The sequence below is a fragment of the Rattus norvegicus genome, chromosome X (assembly GCF_021556685.1).
Source record: "Rattus norvegicus strain SHRSP/BbbUtx chromosome X, alternate assembly SHRSP_T2T, whole genome shotgun sequence".
Lineage (NCBI taxonomy): Eukaryota > Metazoa > Chordata > Mammalia > Rodentia > Muridae > Rattus > Rattus norvegicus.
The window spans coordinates 37,612,501-37,639,749 of record NC_141554.1 but is presented as its reverse complement, the minus strand read 5'-3'; the positions used below and the strand labels follow the sequence as shown (position 1 = coordinate 37,639,749).

The window sequence follows — 27,249 nt, the reverse complement described above, 5'->3', positions numbered from 1 at the left end:
CTAAATGGGAGGAATTACCAAAAGGAGATCACAGGATTTCCCAAAGCTCTGTCCTACTGAAACATAATCAACCGTGGTTGGTGGAACAGTAGTCACAGGGTATAAGGCCAGCTATAGCCATAGGAGGCAAGCTCGTGGATAAAGCCAGTATATTGTTCTTCTTTGTTGTTTCTTAGATCTTTGAAACATCCTCCCACTCCTTCTATTTTTTCTCAATTATTAGCCTCTGTGTTTTCTTGCCCACTGTCACCACTGCCTTCCCCCACTCCCCGACACATTCCCATTTTTCTTATTGCTATAAAGCAACCCAAAGAAGGAAGGATTTATTTTGGCTCAGCGTTTGAGGTTTGCCTCATGATTTGGGAAGATATGGCAACAGGATAGTATGTACCTAACAAGTGTGAGGTGATGTCACACTGTGGTTTTGATTTGCATTTCTGTGATTAGTGACGGTGGGCATTTCTTCCCATACCTGCTAGCCATTTGCATGTTTTCTTTGGCATAATGTGTAGTCATATCCTTTGTCCATTATTTGAATGAAAAGGCAACTTGAAATAAAAAGAAATGTTTTACCAACTAAGATAGTGTTTAATATCTGAAATAAATATGTAACTGACACAAATCAATAACAAAGAACCCAAACAATCTAATTTTACAGTAGCCAAAGGATCAACATTTCTTTTCTTTTCTTTCCTTTTTTTTTGTTTGAAAAGGTATCTTATCTTCTAGAAGGTGGCAGCATGGCCCATGAAGACTTCTGTGGACATGTTGGTAAAATGAACCCAGGAGACCTACAGGTACTGACACAACAGGGAATTGCTGATTGGTTAACAGTCTTAGGTTTTGTGTGTACTTATAAAGTACTTTAACCCTCTCTTCTAGTTCTCTCTCAATCTAATACTTCTGATTTCTCATGTCTTAGTTTCTTTTCTGTTGCTATAACAAAATACAAAAACGTCTTAAAGGAGAAAGAGTTATTTTTACTTCACAGTTAATGGTATTACCAGGAAAAAACAGGGGTCTCTTTGCAGGACTTTAGTCACACTGATCAAGAATTTAAAAACAGACTCAGAATTAGAGTTTATCAGTGTTTGAGAGGAAAACCAGCAGTGCAGGCAAACTGGGAAACTTGGGAGCTGCCAGAAAGATGGGGGTGGAGAAACTGAGAGAAAGTCATGTCTTTTTGAGTGAGTGTCTTAGAAAGTCAGCATGTTCAGCAATGGAGGTTGGCAAGCAACTGCTTATTGGAAGGGGAGAGGAGCTTCAGAGAAAAGAGTGTGAAAATGTCCCGAGTATTAGGGAAAGCATGCTTAGGCTTTTGGTTATATCTAAATAAGAGATAGAAGGAAAGAAAAGGAAAGTCCTTTTGGAGGTAGAATTCAGAAAGTGGGTAAGCCTAGTAGTAGTGAGGATCTATAAACATTGAACTGAGGGAGGAGCTTCTCTTTATCTCTCGTTAAGGGGATACTTAATTCTTCCAATCTCTTTAGCCTGACTTTTTGTGAATTAGCCTTCTTAAGGGAGTAAAAACAGTACGTAATGTTTTTTAAGACAATCAGAATGCCATGTCTCTATCCAAGGTGAGGGTTAGAACTCAGATACCATTCTTTGATGGGAGGATGTACCTTTCCCTTAATGGGTCTCAACAAACCTCCACCTTGTTATATAGTATCTTAAGATGGGGCAAAACTCATGCTTTTCTTTCTGCAGTATTACCAGGGAAACACATGGTTGAGGTCCAAAGCTGATCATGAGGGTCTCTTCTGTATTTTCCTAGGGCAAGAACAACAGTCTAGCTATATAGCAAAAGTATGGTCCATCATGGGAGGGAAGGCAAGGCTCCTAGAGCTTGAAGCAGTTGGTCCCGTCACATCTATAATCAGAAACAGAGAGCAATGAATGCATGCTAGTGCTCTCCCCACTCTATTTCATACAGTTCAGGACACCCTGCCAAAAGAATAGTCCTACTCCCATCAAGATGGGCATTATCCACGAGTTAACACAATCAAGGTAATCCCCCGCATCAAGTGCCTCCCAGGTGATTCCAGATTCTATCAGGCTGAGAACACTAACTGTCATAGCCATCTTTCAGTGGATTCTTCCATTATGGCTGGAAACCAACACAGATCTCTCATGTTCTCTTCTAATGTTTTCCTTGACCCCCTCAATCACTGTGTGGATGTCCATGCGTGTGTGTATGTGTGCTGCTGGGGATCAAATAAAGTCTTCAAAATTTTTTTAATTACTTTATCTGAGTACACTGTAGTTCTCTTCAGACACACCAGAAGAGGGCATCAGATCCCATTACAGATGGTTGTGAGCCACCATGTGGTTGCTGGGAAATGAACTCAGGACCTCTGGAAGAGTAATCGGGTGCTCTTAACCACTGAGCCATCTCTCCAGCCCTCAAAAATTGTATTACACTTCTTTATTTATTTGTATGTGTATGCATGTATAAATGTCAGAGGATAACTTATGGGAATTGGTTCTCTCTTTTTAGCAAGTGGTTCCGAAGGATTGAACTCAGGTTTTCAGGCTTGGAAGCGAGTGCTTTTTACCCTCAGAGCCATCTCACCATCCCAGATCAGTTTTCAGAGCTTACCTAGTCTTCATTTTGTTGTTGTTTTGTTTTTTACTTTTCTCCAAGTGTAATCAAAAGTTACTGTCCCAGTTGCCATTTCTTTCCCAATTCATGGAAGTCATGGCTGCTTTGTCTGCATCGTCCACTTGAACCTGTATTGAAGCTCTTCAGGTAGTGGTCACTTACGATGTTCTCACTGCCAATTTCAGCAGCTGAAGACCATTTCAATTCTCTTTTCAATTCACTTTTTCTCAACTTACGTTCTGCATTTGCGACAATTCATTATTTATGTTTTGGTTCATTTGTATGGTTCAATGTTGTCACTTACCATAATAACCCAAGGTTAGGCAATGTGGCATACACATTTTATCCCAGCACTCAGGAGTGCAAGGGCAGGTGGATCTCTGTGAGTTTGAAGCCAGGCTGGTTTACGTAGTGAGTTTCAGCGAAGCCAGGGTTACATAGTAAGACCCTATCTGGGAAAAACAAAACAACTACAAGCTCAAACTCAAACCCTGTGCCATATTGCTTTTGTGTGTGACATGTTATAATTTAAATCTCCTAGAACTGCTTAGATCATTTTAGTCAGTTGTGTAGATAGGGGCTCTCTATATCAGATCACTTTTGTATTTTCTGCGATGCAAGGTATACATATTGGATCATTGTGTTTCAATGAAAATGGAATTAAAAACAAAAGCAAAAGGAAAATGCTGTCATAAAAGAAAAAGGAAATTCCAAGTGGAGCAGAACACAAAACAGGGTTAACTCAGGCAGAGAGGCAAGAACACCAGCGCATGTGCTGCTTGTGGAGTTGGTGACAGCCAGAGGCAGCAACTGGTTCTCCCAGCAGTGAGGGCTCCATTACTATAATTGTATGCCCAGAGGTACAAGCTTCCCATTTCCAGGGTAGGGGATGCTGTGGGCTTTCCCATGACATCTAGTCTCACATACACATGCTTCAGCTGATGTGCATGCTAGCTGCTGATGTCTCATTGCTACATTTCTGCCTGGGAATTGCACTCTGTGCCAGGAAATTCACTTTCCCAAAGTTGTGCTTCCTACTCAGGAACAATCCTGATAACTCTTTGCTGATTTCAGAACAATCCTGAAGATTTATCCCAACTCCACACCTTCCTGTTGGGTTGACTAGGCTAGGAATACAATTGAATTGTTGACTGCCATCTCCCTTGGCCAGTATTGCTTTTTTCCCCTTCTTAGCTACTCTCTGGCTGTAATTCCTTATCTAATGGCTCAATCTGAAACTCAGGGCCATCACAGAGAGGATTCTTTACCTTGTAGGAATTCCAATTCTGATACTTTGATTTAAAATAAGGGGGACTTTGGTAACTTGAAAGAGCCTCCAGGAACTGTCATAGACATTTGTCATTTCTTGAGATGTCCAGGCACTCCGACCATGGCACCAGTTACATGTGTCACTTTGGCATGATGTAGTTGTCGCCTGCGTAGACTTGTTCTTGGATGTGTTCCATTTGGTTTCTTGTTGGTGTTTGCAGTGGATGACTGCAGGACGAGGCATTCTACATGCTGAGATGCCCTGCTCAGAGGAGCCAGCCCATGGCTTACAGCTCTGGGTGAATTTGAAACGCTCAGAAAAGATGGTGGAGCCTCAGTACCAGGAACTGAAAAGTGAAGAGATCCCGAAACCCAGCAAAGATGGTGTGACAGTCGCTGTCATTTCAGGAGAAGCCTTGGGAATAAAGGTAAGTCATGCCTGTTGGGTGTCTCTGAAACATGAAGTCTATGGTGATATCAGGGTGGATCTATCTTCGTCGTCAGCTCTCACTGACTTTATCATAGTATGTGTCCCTGTGGATAGACTTGCTTCATAGATATCAGGATATGTGCAACTTAAGGGGACCCAGAAATATTTTGCTGTGTGCAAACTCATAGAGTTGAAATGAGAATATAAGAAATTATGAATATAATTATGTTCATATGGAAAATTTGACTGAAAAGCAGTTTTCTAGACATGTCTTAATAATGTGCAGATTTACCCCATTTCTTAACATTTTTTAGTCCAATTTAATACTTTGAATCCTAACTCCCTGCTACTGTGAAGTTACTGCTTTTAAGAGATAGAAACCATGACCAATTTCACTCCATAAAGATTCTTGCAAATGATTTAAGTCCCACTTAGTGAGCAAGGAAAGCACATGACAGGGTTCCATGGTTTTAAGACAAAATTAACTGTAGGGGTTAGAGAGAATGGCTCAGCACTTAAGAGCACTTTCTGCTCTTGCAGAAGACCTAGGTTTGATACCCAGCACCCTCATTGATACACAACCACCTATAACTCCAGTTCCAGAGATTCTGACCCCCTCTTCTGACTTCCACAGACACCACACACATGCAAATACACAAATACAAAATAAAATCTTAAAAAAGTTAGCCGTTCTTACCTGGAGCTGGAGAGATAGCTCAGTGGTTAAAAGCACATTGCTCTTCTAGATGACCCATGGCAAGTTCCCAGCACCCATCTTTGTGACCCAGCTTTAGCTCCTGGGAATCTGGCGACATCTTCAATCCTCCAAGGGCATGTGCACACATAAACAAAAAATAAATCTTTAAAACAATAAGAAAATAAAAAAAAAGTTAGCCGTTTACTTAACTTACATAGGACATACTCTGTATATTTTCTTTATACTGTTTGGGTTAGGGTCTCGCTTTTTAATGAAATAAAATCAATTTAGGAAGGAGGTATGACAAGTTTTGTAGTAATTGCCCACTGGGACAATTTTCTGGGGAGACAAAGGATCTGCACCGCAGCCAATAGGTGGTAATGGTGAGCTTAGTCACAGAACCATGTCGTTGGTGGTGCCTATGAGCTGACTCTGAGATGCAGATATCTGTGCACACGATTTGAAAGGAAGTACGCATAGGGAAACAGTAAATAGAACCCAGACAAAGAAGGAAGGAAACTAAGCAAGATTAGTGTCTCAGGCAAAGCCCACAAGAGAGTAGCTTTAACCAGACTTCACTGGGGACCCTTCAGATTAGCATTGTTCTGACCTACCCCAGACAAGAGATCAAGGTTTTCATACCCCCTCCTAGTTGTTGATTCTGGAGTGAATGACCACTAGGAGGGAGCATGGAAGTAGCCAAGGGAATCTGGTAAAGGCCTGGAGATGTGGCATTTGGCAATGAGAATATTTCAAACTGCTTTGCTACTCACCAGTGAGCAACTGGCACCTATGGCTGTTTTAACAAGCAGTTTAACAGTTCTAGCTTCCTTTCTGTTGCTGTGAGAAAAACGCACTGACCAAAAGCAACTTAGAGAAAGAAGGTTTAGTTCAGTTTCCAGGTCACAGTTCATCACAGAGGGAAATGAGGGAAGGACACCAAGCGGGAACTTAATGCAAAAACTGTGCAGGAATATTGTTTGCTAGCTCCCTCGGGTCATAGTTAGCTAGCTTCTTTTTTTTTCTAGTATTCAGTCTTATTTTACTTTTTTATTTATTCATTTTTATTTATTCACTTTACATTCTTTCATTGCCCATGACTGTCACCTCGCCCACAAGCCTTCCCCCCCCAATTCACCTCCCCTTCTCCTCCGAGTAGGTCGGGGCTCCCCTGGGTATCCTGTCCCCAGCACATCAAGTCTCTGTGAGGATAGGTGCGTCCTCTCCCATTGAGGCCAGACAAGGCATCACAGCTAGAAGAACATATTCTACCTACAGACAACAGATTGGGAGAGCCCCTGCTCCAGTTATTCAGGACCCACATGAAGACCAAGCTGCACATCTGCTACATATGTGCAGAAAGGCTAAGTCCAGCCTATGTGTATTATTTCATTTGTGGTTCAGTCTCTGAGAGCCCCAAGGGTCCAGGTTAATTGACTTTGTTGTTCTTCTTGTGGGGTTCCTATCCCCTCTGGGACCCACAGTCTTTCCTCCTATTCTTCCGTAGGAGTCCCAACCTCCATCCACTGTTTGGCTGTGGGTATCTACATCTGTCTTGAGTTAGCTGCTGGGTGGAGCCTCTCCGGGGACAGCCATGATGGATTCCTATCTACAAGCATAGCAGAGTATCATCAGTAGTGCTAGGAATTAGTTCTTACCCATGGGATGGGTCTCAAGTTGGGCATGTTATCAGTTGGCAGTTACCTCAGCCTCTACTCCATCCCCTGTCCCTAGAATACTTGTAAACAGGTAGAATGGGGGTTGAAAGTTTTGTGGGTGTGCTGGTGTCCCTATCGATCCATTGGAGTTCCTGCCTGTTTATAGATGGTGGTCTCTTCAGGTTTAATATCCTCAATGTTGTGAACTGCAGGTAAGGACACCCCCATTGATTCTTGGGTGTCTCCCTTATCCAAGGTCTCTGTCTTTTCCTGTAGATGCCCCCTACCTCCTCACCCCCATCAGTTGCAGATTTCCATCCATTCTCGTGGTCATCTGGCCATGCTTCCTGTCCTATCCCACACCGGCTCCTGAACACCTCCATTCCCCTCCCCATCCCTCTTCCCACCCACTTTCCTCCCTCCTTCTGACTCTTATGATTATTTTAAGATTATTTAACTCTTATGATTATTTTCCTTCTGAATGATATTCAAGCCTCCTCACATGGGTCTCCTTTCTTGTTTAGCTTCTTTGGGTCTGTGGAATGTAGCATGGATATCCTGTATTTTGTAGCTAATATCCACTTATAAGTGAGTACATACCTTCGAGACTGGGTTATTTTACTCAGAATGATATTCATAAGATCTCTCCATTTGCCTGCAAAATTCATGATGTCTTTGTTTTTAATAACTGAACCGTATTCTATTGTGTAGAAGTACTACATGTTCTTTATCTGTCCTTCAGTTGAAGGACATCAAGGGTATTTCCAGTTTCTGACTATTATAAATAAGGCTGCTATGAACATAGTTGAACATGTGTCTTTGTGGAATGGTGGAGCATCTTTTGGGTATATACCCAGGAGTGATATAGCTGGGTCTTGAGGTAGAACTGTTCTCAGCTTTCTGAGAAACCACCAAATTGATTTCCAAAGTTGTCATATAACTTGCACTCCCACCAGCAATGGAGGAGTGTTCCCCTGATCCACATCCTCACCAAGATGTGCTATCTCTTGATTTTTTTTTTTGTCTTAGCACGTTCTAAAATAGAACCTCAGAGTTGTTTTGGTTTGCATTTCCTTGATGACTAAGGACTTGGAACATTTCTTTAAGTGTTTCTGGCCCATTTGAGATTACTCTGTTGAATTTTTTGTTTAGCTCAGTGCCCCATTTTTTAATCGGGTTATGTGGGTGGTTGGTGTCTAATTTCTTGAGTTCTTTATAAGTTTTGGATATTAGCCCTCTGTCACATGTAGGGTTGTTGAAGATCCTTTCCCAATTTGTAAGCTGCCGTTTTGTCTTGTTGACAGTGTCCTTTGCCTTACAGAAACTTCAGTTTCGTGAGGTCTCATTTATCAATTGTTGATCTTAGAGCCTGAGCCATTAGTGTTCTGTTCAGGGGTTGTGTCCTGTGCCAATGAGTTCAAGGCTATTCCATACTTTCTCTTCTATCTGATTTACTGTTGAGAATCTTGATCCACTTGGAATTGAGGTTTGTGCAGGGTGATAAATATCAACCTATTTTCATTCTTCTACGTGCAGACATCCAGTTAGACCAGCACCATTTGTTGAAGAAGCTTTTTTTCCCCATTTTATGGTTTTGGCTTCTTTGTCAAAAATCAAGTGTCCATAGGTGAGTGGCTCTTTAATTCTGCCCATTGATTGACCTGTCTATCTCTGTATCCGTGTCATGTACTTTTTATCACCATTGCTCTGTAGCACATTAGCTAGCTTCCTTATATAGCCCAGGACCACCTTTCCAGGGAATGGTGCTGCTGGTGGGCTGGGCTCTCCTTCATCAATTCACAATCAAGACAATCTCCCTTATTCATGCCTACTGAGCAATGTGATCTGGGTGATTCCTCGATTGAGCTTCACTTCCTGATTAACTCTCGGTGCTGTCAAGTTGATAGTTTCAGCTAACTATGACATTTGGTAAATTTTGATTATATTATGTGCATGTGAGCATTATGGCTTGTCAGTGGCAACTAAATAATTACTCAGTAACACACATTGCACAATTACTAGGTAGGCTTGGATTGTTGTCTGGAATCCATTATTTGTTTGTTTGTTTTGTTTACCTTGCATTATAACCACAGCTTTGGATTTGCAACACACATAGGTCTATGTTTACTTTTATTTGTGTTTCTAGTACACAGAGAAATAATTGAAGGGTGAAAACAGTGTTCAGTCTGTAGTGCAGTTGGAAATTGCTTTTCTTTGTGCTTCTATGACTAATTTGTGTTTGTTCATCAAGCCTGGAGCCTTTTCTTTTCAGCGTTTTTGAAGTTTTCTCCACTTCTTTGTGAAGAGGAGAGTTAAGACCTTGTGAGCTCTTCTGATAAAAGGCCAGAGACCATCACTAAAGTGCCCCAGGCAAGAACACGAGTGAAATTGGCAAACTTTCTCCCTATGTATTTTTTTTCTTCTAGTACCGATTTCCAGGACTCTAAAGTTCTAGGGAAATTGAGGTAGAAGTTGGAGGGTATTAGGCTCCCTCTCCACTTCTACCAAAGCACAAGACTTTGTCTGGTTGAGTCTATTAAAATTGCCTGGGAGATTCTATTTAGAAGACAGATGTGATGAAACATGACTGCAATCCCAGTGTCAGGTAGGCTGAAGCAGGAGGAATCATGAGTTTGAGACAGGCTGGAGTATACAGTGAAAAACTGTCTAACCTTGTATCCCAAAAGAATGTGTCTGTCTGCAGAAAAAAAAGAGAGAAGTCAAACTGGTGAATTACTAAATAAGCAAAGCCTTCAATTGTTTGGCTGTGTGTCTGCCTCAGTGACGGCATGCTGCTCAAGGAAGGCAGAACACAATCAGACATATGGGTCCCAGCCTGTATTTCTCCAGGTGAGAACAGCAGGAGGCTGGGACAGATGCTGTGGTTCTTAGTCCCCTGTGTACCCACACACCACTTGGGACCTTGAGGAGTTGAGAGTGGTGGTCTAAGAGTACCTTCCGTGCCAGGCAGGAAAGGGGTGACTCGAGTCCAAGATGGGGAGAAATCCAGTTTAGTTCTGAGCTGAAACTACTGAGGGCCTGAAAGAGAGAAGGCCTTCTCCGGGAGAGGGAGATTTAGGCATGGTTCTTTACAATGAAGGCCCTCCCCCTTGATGAAGGAGATGGTCCTTGCTTGTCCAAACTGCTTTATTTTTATGATGGATGTGAATGCATCTGTATTACTCAGGGTGAATCAGGGGTTAAATACCTTCTTCAGGAAGGGATGCCCAGGAAGGGAAGTTCATTGGCTAAACACTTGTGGCCTATTTAGATACTTTATTAGCATGGAGAACGCTTAGGTTTTTATGCTACAAGATGGGTTGCCATGGTCCTCCCAGGGATGTCATGGTTCCATGTTCCAGGACAGCTCCTGGATGGGAGCTGGTTCCAGCACCTGCTATTCTCAATCATGAGATCCCCCAGGGTTTTTGAACCTGCTTCAGTCTTACCAGTTCTTCTGTCTAATGGCATGGTCCATGTGCCCTACAAGCAATATCATAAATTCTTAGAGTTTGCAATGGTGTTTCATTTATAGAAAACTCAGAGAAGTTTTGAGGTTGAATTCCATTCCAGTTATCAACAGGTGGGCATTTTAAAGCACATTCAAGCTGTAGACTATACGATGCTGCAATTTCAGCCAAGGCTTGGAGACCAGAAGTAATGTTTTACCTTTGTGAAACGATGCATTGGTAGAGCTGGCCTTGCTCATTTCATTTTGTTGAATAATAAATTTCTGAAGTATATTATATTCTCCAGAGAACATAATCAGCTTTATTTTGAGAGCAATTTATTTATTTAATCGTTTATTTATTTATTTATTTATCTATTTATCTATTTATTATGTATAGTGTCCTGCCCAAATGTATGCCTGCAGGCCAGAAGAGGGCACCAGATCTCATTACAGATGGTTATGAGCCACCATGTGGTTGCTGGGAATTGAACTCAGGACCTCTGGAAGAGCAGACTGTGCTCTTAACCACTGAGCCATCTCTCTAGCCCTTGAGAACATTTTTGTAAAAAGGACCTATCGGAACCTTGAGCAGCATTGATTTTCTAGAAGTACTTCTGGTCCATGGCTACTTGTATGGACTTTGGTGACAGACCAGGTGACACACTTCACCATGGGCTGTGTGGTTTTAAGGATATGACTTGATTTTCAAGACTCAGTTTTGCAAACACTACATAAGTGGTAGCTGTTGATATTAATATTTCGATTGTTTTATGTCTAATTCGATAGAAACTGGGTGAAGAATTATATATTCTATCAATGCTAAAGAATTTGGGTTTTGCAGTTAAAAGGTAATTAATCTGCTTCAAAGTAAGGACAGAAATGGTCTAGAGCTACCATAAAGACACACCACGAAGATTATTTGGGGGCTACAGAGAGAGTGGTTAAGAACATGAACTGCTCTTACATAGGATCTGTGTTTGATTCCCAGTATGCACATCAGATGGTTATAACTGCTTGTAACTCTAGCTCCATGGGATCTGATGCCTTATTCTAGTCTCTGAGGTTATGTGCACGCATACATATAAAAATTAAAATGGGGGCTGGGGATTTAGCTCAGTGGTAGAGCGCTTACCTAGGAAGCGCAAGGCCCTGGGTTCGGTCCCCAGCTCCGAAAAAAAAAGAACCAAAAAAAAATTAAAATGAAAAACGATTCTTTTAAGCTAGATTACAGTTTGATACTGAGAGTATACCTTTTCAGAGATTGATCTACTTATAACCAACATAGGCTCACCAACAACTTCCCTTTTTATAGCTAACCTATCTGGAAAGTTTGTCCACTGCTGCCATGCACTTGACCTTACTATTCATATGGATTGCCTGGCAGATTTGGACAAAGGGTAGATTCCTGTGTAGCAGATCTGCAGTGAGGTCTGAGATCGCACAGGTCTAACAGGCTTCTGAGTGGTTCAGTGCTGTAGCTCAGGAACCAATCAGTAGTCTGTAATGGGCTTGACGTCTAGGCCAGGGCAATATGCTCATCCTTAGGATGTTTGGCTTGGTTCTTGTAGATAAATGATTCAATCCCATGATTTCTAGCAAACCCTATGTAAACACTGTGGACTTGAATACTTATGTCTACAAAACAAAATGTGAAGATGCTGCGAGCCTTACCCTTAGCCAAACCATCTTTTTAATACACCCAAAGGTAACTGTGTCCATTTTCCCCAGGTCGTTTGTGTCTAAGCATTTGTTCAGCCCTTGAAATGCCATAGGCAATTTTGAGCAAGATTCTGCCAGGACAACATAGTCTGAAATAAATGTTGAAATGGGAGAGAAAAAAATGGGATGGTTTGAATACTTTCTGTCACTTTTGAAAGGACACAGTTGCATGTTTGCTTCATGAGAGTATGCAATTTTCCAAGTCCCAATTCCATCCTTAGCAAGCCAATCCACTATATTTATTGCCAGATCCTTTTGGAACACAATGTTGTTTCCCTCGATGCCTCTATTTGACTCCTGCTGCTCTACATTCCGTTGTGTCAAAAACAAACCTTGAGGAGGTCAGAGAAAGACAGTCTGAAGCCAGATGGCCAGGGTTCAAGGCTAGCTCCACTACTGAAACACACTGGAGAACTTAAATAGTTTAGCTGGCTAAACCTCAGGTTTCTAAATCTGTAAAATGGAAATAGCCAGGGTACCTACCGAAGAGAGACTTTAAGGGTGATATAAATTGATTATATACTCGTGTGGGGGGGGGCGTGTGTGTGTGTGTGTGTGTTGGCAAAGAATAAGTCCTAAATGGAAATTCGATATAATCCTGTTTATCTATTTTCATGCCCTTTCTAAACCTGTAGACAATGTTCATGTGGCTTACAGATACAACATAGTCTCCTTTTGAATGGGCAAACTCATGTAATCACAGGCTGGATGACTTCATTTAAAAAGCCATGTAACCAAAGGAATTTGCTATGTATCTAACATAACTTACTCCAATCATTTTGTATTCTACCTGTGTTCCCATTTCAGAGGAAATTTGAGTTCTTAGATTCTATTCTGCGCCTTTGCCATGAACCTCTTCCCTTAAGCTTTGCTTACCTGAGCTTCCCTCTGTCTCTTTAGTGATGTGGGCAGGGTTGTTTCTCCGTGGAAGCTACCCTTTCTTTCCCAAGCTCAAAAGAATGAGTTTACCAAGTGGCATTTTAAAAGTTATTGCATGTGGAAGATGGGTCACATATGCATGCCTTTTTGCTGCTGTTTTGTTTATTTGTGTGTTTTGCCTTTCAATTCCAGCAAGTTCATGGAGCTAGCCTGACAAATACTCTCTTCCTGACAGGGATTAGGTGGGGCAGTGGGTTTCTGACACAGGGAGCCTGACAGAACAAGCTCCAGCTGGCCTAGAGAGCAAGCAAAAGAGAGCTTGCTCAGGAAGGAATCCTCCCTCCCACCCTATACATATAAACCAGAACTCTGTTACAGCTTAGCGAATCTGTGACTCTAGATCTGTAGGTATTTAACACACATTCCCTTTGAGCTACAAGTGGGTAGATAAACTTTAGATTGTTCTATGGCTTTTTTTTTATTAACTTGAGTATTTCTTATATACATTTCGAGTGTTATTCCCTTTCCCGGTTTCCGGGCAAACATCCCCCTCCCCCCTCCCCTTCCTTATGGGTGTTCCCCTCCCAACCCTCCCCCCATTGCCGCCCTCCCCCCACCAGTCTAGTTCACTGGGGGTTCAGTCTTAGCAGGACCCAGGGCTTCCCCTTCCACTGGTGCTCTTACTAGGATATTCATTGCTACCTATGAGGTCAGAGTCCAGGGTCAGTTCATGTATAGTCTTTAGGTAGTGGCTTAGTCCCTGGAAGCTCTGGTTGCTTGGCATTGTTGTACATATGGGGTCTCGAGCCCCTTCAAGCTCTTCCAGTTCTTTCTCTGATTCCTTCAATGGGGGTTCTATTCTCAGTTCAGTGGTTTGCTGCTGGCATTCGCCTCTGTATTTGCTGTATTCTGGCTGTGTCTCTCAGGAGCGATCTACATCCGGCTCCTGTCGGTCTGCACTTCTTTGCTTCATCCATCTTGTCTAGTTGGGTGGCTGTATATGTATGGGCCACATGTGGGGCAGGCTCTGAATGGGTGTTCCTTCAGTCTCTGTTTTAATCTTTGCCTCTCCCTTCCCTGCCAAGGGTATTCTTGTTCCCCTTTTAAAGAAGGAGTGAAGCATTCACATTTTGATCATCCGTCTTGAGTTTCATTTGTTCTAGGGATCTAGGGTAATTCAAGCATTTGGGCTAATAGCCACTTATCAATGAGTGCATACCATGTATGTCTTTCTGTGATTGGGTTAGCTCACTCAGGATGATGTTTTCCAGTTCCAACCATTTGCCTACGAATTTCATAAACTCGTTGTTTTTGATAGCTGAGTAATATTCCATTGTGTAGATGTACCACATTTTCTGTATCCATTCCTCTGTTGAAGGGCATCTGGGTTCTTTCCAGCTTCTGGCTATTATAAATAAGGCTGCAATGAACATAGTGGAGCACGTGTCTTTTTTATATGTTGGGGCATCTTTTGGGTATATGCCCAAGAGAGGTATAGCTGGATCCTCAGGCAGTTCAATGTCCAATTTTCTGAGGATCCTCCAGACTGATTTCCAGAATGGTTGTACCAGTTTGCAATCCCACCAACAATGGAGGAGTGTTCCTCTTTCTCCACATCCTCGCCAGCATCTGCTGTCCCCTGAGTTTTTGATCTTAGCCATTCTCACTGGTGTGAGGTGAAATCTCAGGGTTGTTTTGATTTGCATTTCCCTTATGACTAAAGATGTTGAATATTTCTTTAGGTGTTTCTCAGCCATTCGGCATTCCTCAGCTGTGAATTCTTTGTTTAGCTCTGAACCCCATTTTTTAATAGGGTTATTTGTTTCCCTGCGGTCTAACTTCTTGAGTTCTTTGTATATTTTGGATATAAGGCCTCTATCTGTTGTAGGATTGGTAAAGATCTTTCCCAATCTGTTGGTTGTCGTTGTGTCCTAACCACAGTGTCCTTTGCCTTACAGAAGCTTTGCAGTTTTATGAGATCCCATTTGTCGATTCTTGATCTTAGAGCGTAAGCCATTGGTGTTTTGTTTAGGAAATTTTTTCCAGTGCCCATGTGTTCCAGATGCTTCCTTAGTTTTTCTTCTATTAGTTTGAGTGTGTCTGGTTTGATGTGGAGGTCCTTGATCTACTTGGACTTAAGCTTTGTACAGGGTGATAAGCATGGATCGATCTGCATTCTTCTACATGTTGACCTCCAGTTGAACCAGCACCATTTGCTGAAAATGCTATCTTTTTTTCTATGGCTTTTTTTAAGTATGGAAGTGTTTACATATTTAGGATGCCATGTTAAACTGGAAAAGGGTATGTGTGAGAGAAAATGACCAGAAATGAACGAAGAACTTGAAATTGGCACGAAGATGTCAGCAATACAACAAAACAGAGAAGGACATAGAGTCTTTAAAGGGCCTTTAAACACAATTGCCTTGGCTGTAAATGCGGTTATAGTTTGAAGACAGAAAGAATATTTTTTTCAAATTTCAAGACTTGAAGTTTCATTGTGTAGTTTCATTGTTTATGTTCATATTATACATTAATACATTGTATTTATTACTAAAGAAACAAATGTGTCCAATTGTTAATGTCTTAGAAGTGAAGATTTTCAGTATAAGAAAAATGGATATGAATGTAAACAGGCTAAGAAAATAGTATATATAGTATCCAAGGTCAAATTAAACATCAAATAGACATTTAAAAAGTAAATGTCCACCTTTGAGCAGTTTATGGAAACCCAATATAATTTATCACTTTAGTAATCTAAGACTGTTACTTTAAAGATTTATTTGTTTATTTTTATGGGATTTTTTAAATGTACATTTCAAGTGTTATCCCCTTTCCTGGTTTACTGTCCATAAACCTCCTATTCCATCTCCCCTACCCCTTCTTCTATGAGGGTGTTCCCCCACCCATCCACCCACCACTTCCCACCTCCCCACCCAGATTTATTTATTTTCCACTGCTCTGGGACCTCAACCTAGAGCCTTAGTTTTGAGCACTCTACAATACTATCAGCTCCCCCATGACTTTTAGTGATGCAAAGTTTGTCTCGTTTTGCTGTTTTCACTAGCTTTTATTTACAATGATTTTTCTTTTAGGATTAACACAATTAGATGTATGGTAATTGCTTTAAAATGCTACACTCTAAAAGATCACAATCACTATATTGAATTATGGTTGAATTTCTCCTCTGAAAATGTAAAGAAGTGCATTGCCGTGAGTAGGTGGGGGCAAGAGATGAAAAGAATTACTATAATGGGGCATTCTGTTGACAGAGAGGAAGTGAGGGAACATGTTACTGGGGAGAAACATTGAAACGTGCTATAGAAAATGGAATTTTGGAGCTCAGTAATTTCTTTTGCTTGCTACTGCTCATTAAGAAGAAACTCAGAAATCTCCCCTTTCATGTAGTCTTGCCAACTACCACAGACCTAGAAGCATCTTGACTTCTGTCCAGATCCATGGCTGCCCCATCTTCACAACTCAGAACAGTTTTGGCTATTTCATTTACCTCTCCCATTTCTCTCTTCATCCAGCCATTAGATACCTGCTTTGTATACATTGTATATGCTCGAGATATGATGTGAATGAGCTATATCCACAAGCTTCAAAAAAAAAAAAAAAACCAAAAACCTCACAGTTAGGGTGCAGAAAGAAGCCAGTGACATCAGTAGTGTAGTATGACATGTGAAACAATTAAAAAGACCAGACATAAAAGTTCCATGATTAGCCAGAGCAAAGAGGATTAATTCTGCGTCTGTGGATAGAGGGAGAGAGGGAAGAAAACAGAAAGGATGGGGATTTTGTGTCTTAGAGTGGCTTGTATAAAAGACTTAGATGTGGGCTGGGGAGATAATTCAATACATGAAGTGCAAGTATGCTGACTCAAATTCAACCTCCAAACCCCCCCTAAAAATGCTGGGCATGGGGGTTGGGGATTTAGCTCAGTGGTAGAGCGCTTGCCTAGGAAGCGCAAGGCCCTGGGTTCGGTCCCCAGCTCTGAAAAAAAAAAAAAAGAAAAGAAAAAAGAAAAAATGCTGGGCATGGTGCTATACCTTCCTGCAGTCTCAGAACTGGGGAGGTGGAGACAAGTGGATCCCTAGTTCTCATTGGCCAGCCCGTCTAGTCTATTTGGAAAACCTCGAGTCCCAGTGAGAGATTCTGTCTCAAGAAATAAGGTAGATGGTATTTGTGGAGAAACAACACCTGAGACTGTTTCTGGCCTCCAGAAGCACACATTTGCTTGTGCATCCTCCACGTATGTGAACCTGTGTGCAAACACACCACTCACACACACACACACACACACACACACACACACACACACACACACACACCAATTAGGGGTAAGAAAGTAAAATGGAAAACTGCTTGGGAAAGTAATAGGGGCTACGTAGGTAACCAGGTATCGGTGAGTTGTGAATGGGAAAGAAAGGAGATAATTTAACTGAAGTAAGTTTAAGTACGACCGTATTGATCCTAAGACTGACATTAATTGTATATGTTTCTGTATCCTTCTCTTCCATTGCTCTATATGGTTGGGAGAATGATCTGTGATGGCCACACTTTGGTTTTGAATGAGCAACTTTATTAAGTATGTTTCAAGCTAAAGAAAAATAACAACAAAAGATTGATAGATGGATTGATGGATGGATGGATGGATGGATGGATGGATGGATGGATGGATGGATGGATGGGTGGATGGGTGGATGGATGGAGAGAGAGAGAGATAGAGAGAGAGAAAGAGAGAGAAAGAGAGAGAGAGAGAGAGAGAGAGAGAGAGAGAGAGAGAGAGCAAGAGAGAGAGCGAGCAAAACACTATCAAATTAATGACTGGCCAGTCAAAATATCCAGAAGAAATTGACTGTGAAAAGCCCCACTGAGGCTTCCAGCTGGTGTTCTCCATTGAGTGTCAGACAGTGCAGTGTCAGCCTCAGATGACACTTCTGAGAAGAAGAACAAATGGCAACATAGAACTGATGTCATCGAACTGGATGCTCTCAAAATCCACTAGAATCTACTGAATTCCAGATTGAATTTTCTTTCCAGGGATGAGGCTCCCATGGTTGAATGTTTGGCTTTTCTTTCCCATTGTAGACACTTACACATCATGGAATAGACAGTAGTAACCTCTGTTGGAGATCATTTAACTCCGTTCTTTTCTCAAGCACACAGTGATGTTATTAGCCTTAGCTGCTTGCTGCTTTTCCCTTTCTGTATCACAGAGACAGGGGGCCAACCTGACTTAAGGAGGGGGGCAGGGCCGTAGGACACTTGACATAATGTGCTTGGATCTGAAGTTGGGAGAAGAGCCACTTCCAGAGCTAGGTTCTCAGCAACCTCAAACAGTACATGACAATTTGCCGATACAATATATGTCACATTCAGAGTTGATTTGAATAGCCTTGAGGTTCAGATGGGCATGGCCCTCAGCATGCTCTGTCTACTCTGATTGCATTTGTGATAGCGTGAAGCTCTTCGGTTTACAGGAGCTCCTCAAATAGGCCAGGTGGTCCCAACCGATGCTCAGCTTCATGCCACAGAAAGGCGAACACTTGGCTTTGATTTGGTGTTAAGAATAGGCAAAATTAGGCTGCCAGTATTTTTAGAAAAAAAAAAAAAAGAGAACATCAAAGATATGCACCCAACAACTTCAAAGAGCTTGACCTATGGTAGGCAGCCACAGTTGGCACATCACTTGGAGTTAGGAATGTTCAAGTAAACAATGGTCAAGATCTGTTTAAATTAGCTGTACAAAAGGTTACTCTTGCCCAGGGCAGCCTACTCACCCCAGAAATACCATTGTTGGTGTGCACTAGTGTGCCAGATGTTCTTATTTCTTCAAGATGTCCCTGTGACCTAATCACCTAGGAAGTACATTCCATCAGTGTTGACAAGCCCAGTTCTAACAACAACAGAAGAATAGATGGTAAAGTCAGAGGTTACATTCTATAGCTTTCATATAACCTTGTCCTTACTGGGAGGCTTATAAATTTGCAGGAAAATTTAGGCTAAAAGACTATAAAAGAAAGCTCTAAAGAACCAAGATACTACCTTTCATAAAGGCAAGTGGGCATGTTAGCATTTCATTGCCCTCACGCTGATGACTGTCAAAGCTTACGTTTTTAAAATGTAATGAGTCTTTCCTCAGGAACATATTAAAGATTTTTTTTAACTAAAGCCAAAAGTATAGGTCAGCTGCAAAATGTTGTCTTCAGGCTCCTGCATGAGGCATTAAAAGCTGAGGTTCATGACATGATATCAAGCCAAGAGAATAACTATAAATACAGCACTTCTTCTCGACTGGGGCAATTCTTAATTGTTTGATAAACTTATACTAAATGTAATTAGTCAAATCAGTGCCAGATATAATGCTTTTTACTTGAAGCATTAGACTTTAGTGACATGTTGTTGCTATCTCAACATGTCAAAATTTTAATCTACTACTATAAATAGGAAATAAGTAATTCAAATATCTTAAAATTTTAAATCAAATGTGCTATAAAGCATTGAAGTTGAAACTATATTCTTAAAAAGAGGGAATATTTTGGCTATAAACCCATAGGGAATCCTTTCCGCATCTACTGCAAATCCAGAGGCATTCTCCTAGCTTAAAAAGATGAGATGAGGAAAAAGAGTACACTTGCTATTACTGGAAGGTATTCTAAAAACATTCAATAAAAGTGAAAAGGACTTACCAGGGGGAAAATATATACAGTCAGCTCATCTGATCTCAGCTAACATGTATTGTGGGACACCTATGAAGGTATGGGGAGAATGGTAGGGTGACAACATCAAGGAGCTGTGAAGGCTCACTGAGAGAGCCAGACACATTAGCTGTAAAAATGAGTGTGCTGTGATGAGCTTGTAGACTACTGAATGTGTTGAGCCCATCAGAAGGCAGAATAGGAGGCTCTGTCCAATATAAGGGTCAAGTAAAGCAGGATCAAGCCTAAAAGAGAGAACTAACCTGGCAGGTGAGTGTGAGAGGGGCTGGGAAGATGGCTCAGTTGGTAAAGTGCTTGCTGTGCAAGCCTGAGGAGCTAAGTTTGATCTCCTCGACGGAAACAAACAAGCAAACGAAGTGGCCATCGGTTGGAGAGGTGGCTCAGCCTTCAAGAGTCCCGTGTTGGGAGGCTCACGGCCACTTGCAAGTCCAGCTCTAGGGGCGTTGCAGAACACCTTCTCGAAATTAACGTAAATCTTCAAAAGAGATACCCCTGTAATGTGAACACTGGGAAGATGGAGACAGGAACATCTGTGGGATTTGCTGGCTAGCCAGTCCAGCTGAATCAGTGAGCTTTAATTTCACTGAGAATTCTGTCTCGGAAAATAAGGTGGAAAGCAGTTAAAGAAGTCATTCAGTCTTGACCTCTGGCTTCTATGTGCATGTTTAGACATCCATACTGTCACCAAGCTGGGAACACACACACAACACACACACACACACACACACACACACACACACACACACACACGAAGACACACATGCACATACATACATATGCTCACAAGAAGCATAGGGGGGCAGCACAATTAAGGAGCTTCTTTGCCATGGTGTGAGGCAGTGTTAAACTGATGTTCAGAATACACATTTCTTGTCTCAGGCATGAAAACTGGTCAAGTTATCATCCTTTTCACGTAAAACTACCTGGCAGCTTGTTCTCATGTGTGTGAGAACCTTTCATTTGGGAATATAGCTGTTCCACACGGAGTGCAGCTTCCGTTGATTCATGTCTAGGATCACTGGGAAAGTGACCAATTCTAATTTCCCTTTCTTTTGAAATTCTCAACGTCCCCTTGTTCTTTTTCCATATCAACAGTCAGGATTAACATTATGAAAGGAAACCATGATGGTCATAAGGGTTTTTTTTCTTGGATCAACGATAAATAGTAACTCAAGAGATCTCAATGTTTCTCTTTGAAGGAAACCAATGCGAAGTCCACAGCAAGGATCTTTTCCATAAAACCTTCAAGCACCTGCATCTGGTTAGCGTCCGTCTCATCTTATTCTCTGACATGAATGCTGGCTTCATCATCCTGACCTCTTTCCATGCTTCTCTAATTACAAATAAGTGTTCCACAAGAAGGTGGGAGAGCTGGGTTGTGGAAAGGAGGAAGAAAAACAGCCAATCGTCTCTGGGCCTTTCCATCCTTTTGGCACTGGGTTTTCTTTTTCTTTTTTAAGTTCTGTTCTCTTCTGCCCTTCCTCTTTCCTCCCCTCCCTGGCACTTCTTTCTTTTTGAGGCAAGGACTTCTGCACTGAACTTAAACTCCCTACATAATCAAGAAAGATTTCAAGCTCCTATTCCCCTCCCCACCATGTGCCACATTTTGCATATTTGGGTATCCAGCAATGCATTCATTTTTATGCTATGCTTGGATTTAGTCTTTGCTAGGCAAGCACTCTTTCAACTGAGCTACATACCCAGTACATTAGGGGTCTTACAGACTGTCTCACTCCATCCTCACCAATGAGCTCTCTGCCAATTATGTCTTTCTGACTGCCTTCTTCTTCCAATTAGCTTCCCTTTCTGGCAGTGGCATGTCTGTCTGTCAGAAATCAGTACTTGCCAACATTGCTTTCTATCATGGGAGACTTCGAATGTCTGGGACTAACTAACCAAAACTTGGCTGAGATACTGATTTGAAGCCATCTGGTACTTATCAGTCTAAAAGAGGGTTTGAGCAAGAGTTTCTGGTGAGTGTCACCAAACATTTGCATTGGTTTTAGCTGGCAGGTTACTTGTCAGTCGGGTAAAAAGAAATGCATTGACAGGGGCCTGGAATTTGAGAGATGTCAAATACAGAGAGCTGAAGAGACCAAAAGAGGATGCTTGTTTTCTTCCCCTTCCGAGTTTAGAATGAGTTAAGACAGAGACTGAGAAAGTAACCACATGGGGATGCAATACACCATCCCCGTTTCCAGTCAAATGTGGATAAGAATGTGGGCTTAAGTGTAAGACTTTGGTGGGTTTTACTACTTCCTCTCCGCTGATTGGTACTCAACAGTACAGGACATGGGGTTCTCATGGATGGATGAGAACCATGTTCCTTGGTGTTATGGTCTGTTATCGACTACCAATTCAGCTCCATACAATCAAGGAGAGAAGAGGGAGGAAAGGAGAGAGGGGGGAAGAGAAGAATGAGAATCTGTGTCTGCTTAAGTGGTTGGTGTAGGTTTGTGTGGTTGGAAAGAATCTAGGGAGGCCTAATACATGTGAAAAATAGGATTGCTACATAATCAAGACTATACCTAGAATTACTGAGCCAATCAGCCAATAATATGATAGACTCAAAAGACTATGGACTGTGTGTTCAGACCTCATCTCTGCATTTTTAGTTATCTCTGTAACCTAGAAGCAAACATTTTAAATAATTCTTCAGCCTTTAATTCTTCATCTTCCCAGTAGAAATGCTATTATATAGCCCTTGAATTATTTGACTGTAGCAGCACTGAGTGTACTTACTAAATATTGGCTTTCCTCCCTCTTATCTATGACTTCCTGCTCCCACATTCCCTTATCACAAGGTGTTACATAGTGACAGACTTTATTGACACGTCTTTCAAACTTCTTGACAAGTGAAATGAAAATGGCTATCAACCTTAATGTGTATATGAAGTACAAGGGTCCAAATCAGACTGCACAATCAAAGTAGCCTACAACTTAAACATTTCCTAATTTTTTGAAACCTTACCAAGAAACTGTTTGTATTTAATAGCGGCTGGGAAATGGAAACATGTATTTGCTCCAATCAATTGGCAGGCTCTGTTCCCAGAAGTAGTTGGCTAACACAAAGGGGATGATTCCCTATTTTTGTGGGCTTTATTTTATTTTGGTTGGGGGGTATTTTCTGTCTTATTGATTTTGTGTTTTGTATATATATATATATATGTGTGTGTGTGTGTGTGTATATATATATATATATATATATATATATATATATATATATATATATAGAACATGATGAAGTTGGGTGGGTGGGGATGTGGGGGAAGAGCTGGAGGAGTTAAGGGAGGGGAAAGAATATGATCAAAATAAATTGTATGAAAAATTTTTAAAGAAAAAAAGACTTGAAGAATAATGTTAAATTATAAGCCACCTCTCCACTTTTAAAATACAATTTCATATCAAATTATATATATATATATATATATATATATATATATATATATATATATATATATATATATATATCCTTGTTCTTCTTTGGACCTCATCTTGATACTTTAAAAACTCACACATAAATATTTCTTCATTTTTATTAGAAATATCATAAGCTCAAGAGATATGAGTATTTTAGTACTCAGTATAACCTGCCTCATTTCATGTGTTCTATAGACATAAATGGCTAACTGTGTGGCATCCTATTTACAAACAGGATGGTGGTGTCCTGAATACTTTATATTATCGAGTCTTTTGATTTTGCTTTAACTTGTGTTCTTTGGAAAATAGAGACATAAACAAGTTTTAGGTGTACTTTGTCCTCGTTCTCTTTCTGTTTCAATGTAAAACATTATGGCTGAAAGCAAGTTGGGGAAGAAGGGGTTTGTTTCTGCTCGTGTATCCTGATCACAGTCCCTCACCGAGGAAAGCCAGGGCAGGAACTCATGGAAAGAACCTTGAGGCAGTAACTGAAGTCAAGCCATGAAGGAACACTGCTTGCTGGCTTGCTCTCCAGTCTCTCATTCAGCTGCCTTTCTTACACTTCTCAGGACTTCCTGCCCAAGGGTGGCATTGTCCATAGTGGGCTAGATCCTCACACACCAATTATGAACTAAGAAAATTCTCCATAGACTTACCTACAGCCCAATCTAATGTAGGCTTCTCAAGTAAGGTCCACCTTCTTAAATGACTCTTGTTTGTATCAAGTTGACAACTACACTACACTACACTACACTACACTACACTACACTACACTACACTACACTACACTACACTAACCAATACACGCTTCCAGGGCAGTATGAGCAAGAAGAAAGGAAGTGAGACAGAGACAGCTATATAAAATGCCCATTTAAAACACAATGTCTCAGAACTTTTGAAATGTGTGAGAACAAAAAATGTAACTGTTGTTTTACACCTTTCAACCTCTTTTGGTCAACGATTGGCCTGTCGGGGAATGGGGATTCTTTGCTCCTCTGATCTGTATCCCCTAGCCTCATTTGATAGCTTCTGAAGAAACTACAAACGACACCTGTGGTTTAACTTTTTTACCAAAATCTAGGTGTGGAAGGATTCGGAACCTCAGTAAGTTACTCAGGCCAAGGAGCTGCCATGGTTTCCACCTCTGCAAGGGCAATTGAGGTTATCAGAACTTAGTGGTCACAGGGGAGGGACCATATGAGTGTGTGGCAATAGTGGCAACACAGTAGGGGCAACAACCAAGGGCCCAGAACTACTGAGGCTGAGAGGCCCAGCTGAGGAGCACCATGTGTTCACTCATATTCTGCCCACATGATGAGGAAGGATATTGACAGTTTACCAACCTGCCCAGGGTTGCTTATGGAGTAGATAATAGAATGTGAATTTTAACTATATGGCCTTATTTTAGAGACTGACCATGAGCTTACAATGGGTCCTAACATGTTCAGCGTGCCACAAAACCAATCAGATTTTCATCTAAGTGTACATGTCAGCTGCTGTGGAAACTTTAAAGATAGCGTGGGGGGAGAGATGAATGTTGTAGGGCTCAGAGAAAAAATATTGATCCATGTGGATCTTTGTGAAGTGGCCAACCACTTCCTACTTGATGGAGAACTCATGAGCAGCTTCCCACTGTAACCCAGAAATAAGCACTTGCCTCTTCCCCAGATCCCATCTATTCAGCATATTTGGTAATTATTTTTCAGGTTCTGGGAGATGTTGATGAATAACAGAAAATTTCCACTGCGCAATTGATAGTTTTGGAAGTGATTGAAATGGTTATTTCATTTTGAATAGGTTGGTGTGCTAAGGTTGGGGATCTGGTGACTGGTCAAGGAAGAGAGACATCTTCATGATAGGTGGCAACTCAGAGAGTCTATTTGGGAAGTGTTGGGCAGGGTTACACGAGGAGGGAACTCCTTCCTAACTGAAAAGTTTCCAGGGACAATGGCATGAGGCCACCACCCAGAAGGGAAATAAAACAAGAGGATTCCTGAGTAAGTGATGAAAAGCTGAAAGGAGACTTAGGTGGTCAAATGATGTCCAGTCAGGCAAAGCATCTGGATGTGAAGTTCTATAGTATTGTGGGGCCTTTAGACCAATGGGTACAGGATTGGTCTTGCTGCTGGCTAACAGTGGTTGGGTGCTCTTTGGCCAGAAGATACTCAGGGTAGCTGTGCTGCATAGCATATAAAGTAGGTAGGTTTCAGATGGCTGAAAATGCTTTAAAACTATTTGACGTTTCATAATGTGAGTTTGGCACCAGTGTGTATTTGGCTAATAGTCTTAGCTTGCTGTAAAGTGGTAAACAACACAAGATGTCATTTTAGCCTAATGTACAGGAGGCCATCGTTGCCCCATCATAATCGCTGAATAGGAGCATGTCCATTCATTCAGCTTCCTCATTGTTATAATAAAATGTTAGAGAATTTGAATGAACGTCTCATGGCAGCAGGTCTAACATTCCTGGCCCAGTTTGATGTTTCTCAAAGCTAGTCAAGTCCTATTCCTCCATCTTCTTATGAGCTTTTAATTTGAATCCAAATGCCAGGCAGAAATAAACTCATTAAATCAGTTCTCAATCTTCATTACTTTGTGGTTGACAAAGCTGGAATCCAGCCAGGCACAAAGCATACCCCCTGATCACACAGCTCTTTGCAAAAAGGCCTTGACTTCATACCAAGGTTCCCAAATGCTGCCTCATTTCATGTGAACTTTGCTCTCTCTATCACATCCTTCAACTCTTGTGCATAAATTTGTTGGTCATGACTCTATTTTTAACTAATTTTCACATAATGAAGCTTAAAATTTAAGATCCTTATCCTCGTGTACAGAAATGGTACCTTTCATCAGATCTCTGCACATGCCTCCCCTTCTGTCTGGGTCCGAATGTTCTGCAAACAATAGCAAAGAGAGCTTGTCCCATGATGCATTTCCTCCTTATCATACAATGAGGGATCTTATCTACACAAAGGTATTAGTTCCCAGAGCTCAATGAAATCTTATCTTTGCCAAATAGTTTCTTATGTTAGATCTTGATGCACTTTCTTGCAAGAACTCTTAAAATATTTTAGTAAATACCAAATGGAGCCAATACAGATTAAAAATATCATAATGCCCCGTAAGGAATATTTTAGCATTGTGTAATAGACTAGCTGACTCAATTCTGGAACTTATTGCCTCTGGACTAGAGACAAAGAATAGGAAGGCTCCTTCTTGGCAGATATAGTGGCTGTTTGTGGTCTCTTTATACTGTTACTTTTATTGGGGCATGTATTAGTTTTTCAGAAAATGGAGCTTTTCTCTTTGTCTGGAATTAAATTTCCAAGATGATGGGACATCTGCATCTTTATGGGAAGGATACAGACTCAAAGGGTGAAGGAAGCAAACACCAGTTTCACCGTGACCATGTTCCCAGTTAATTTTCAGGTCTCTGAGTTTCATCAGAATCTTTGTTCTCATCCCCTTTAGTCTTCCTCTCCTCGATCCTTCTCCCATAAACAAAAGGCAGGGAAAGGAAATAGAGTGTTACTGTTAATTAAAGGGCTGCTTGGAAGATGATCCTATGGAGACTACACCAAAGGATAACTTCGCTGTGTCCAAAATTCTCAGACAGTTATGAAGCTCAATGCTCAAGCCTGTCTACATCTTTTATTGTTCATAGAGGTCACATTGCTTTCTGGCCCTCCCCAACTCCCACACTGCACGGAGCCATTGACACGTAGTCTAAGAGTTCCTAGTCTTCTCTCTATGTAGTGCTTCACGTATTCATCAAAATAAAATTGCAGCGTTTTAGTCTTTCCCACAGTATTTTGGCAGTGAGAATGGAGATTAATCTGTCCTGCTCCTTATCTGAAGTTGTTCAACATAATCAAGAACTCAGAAAACTAGAGTGCTTTGGATTGGAGACAGAAGACATCATTTTGTTTAAGATCATTGGTTTATTCTAAACAACTAGATGGGAGTTTATTATGAGTAAGTGGAAAATCTACTTTTCAATTCCTCACATTTTGGAAGGCATGGCTCTCCATGTGGAGACATTGAAAGATGTCTGAGAGGAAACCGAGGAGCTCGAACAGCCTCAAGAGAGATGTACTACATGGCTCTAGGAGCTCCTTATGTGCTAAATGACTTTCTGTTAAATGGAGCCCATGAGCTAGCTGATGTACCCCTGGGTTTACCCATTGAGATGTTTCTATGTTGCCAGCAGAGAAAGATTGAGCCGATAATACATAAAAATGTAATGACTGAAATATATTACAGATTTTCAATTGAGGATACAGCTCTGTGCTAGAGAGCTGGCATAGTGTATACAAGGCTGCCTTTAAGCCTTAGCACCAATGAGAGAAGAGAGGTAAAAGAGGAAAAAGACAGAAGGTTATAGGCACTCGATCAGTGT

The 27,249-nt window shown here is 41.2% G+C and overlaps 1 protein-coding gene across 1 annotated transcript in view; it reads left to right on the top strand.

The window, feature by feature from the left end:
• Positions 1-27,249, top strand: part of Pir (pirin) — a 110,620-nt gene that overhangs the window by 35,102 nt on the left and 48,269 nt on the right. Inside the window, exons 4-5 of the mRNA NM_001009474.1 lie at positions 714-797; positions 4,096-4,302. Coding sequence (NP_001009474.1) covers positions 714-797; positions 4,096-4,302 — 291 coding nt within the window. The remainder of the gene's footprint in view (positions 1-713; positions 798-4,095; positions 4,303-27,249) is intronic.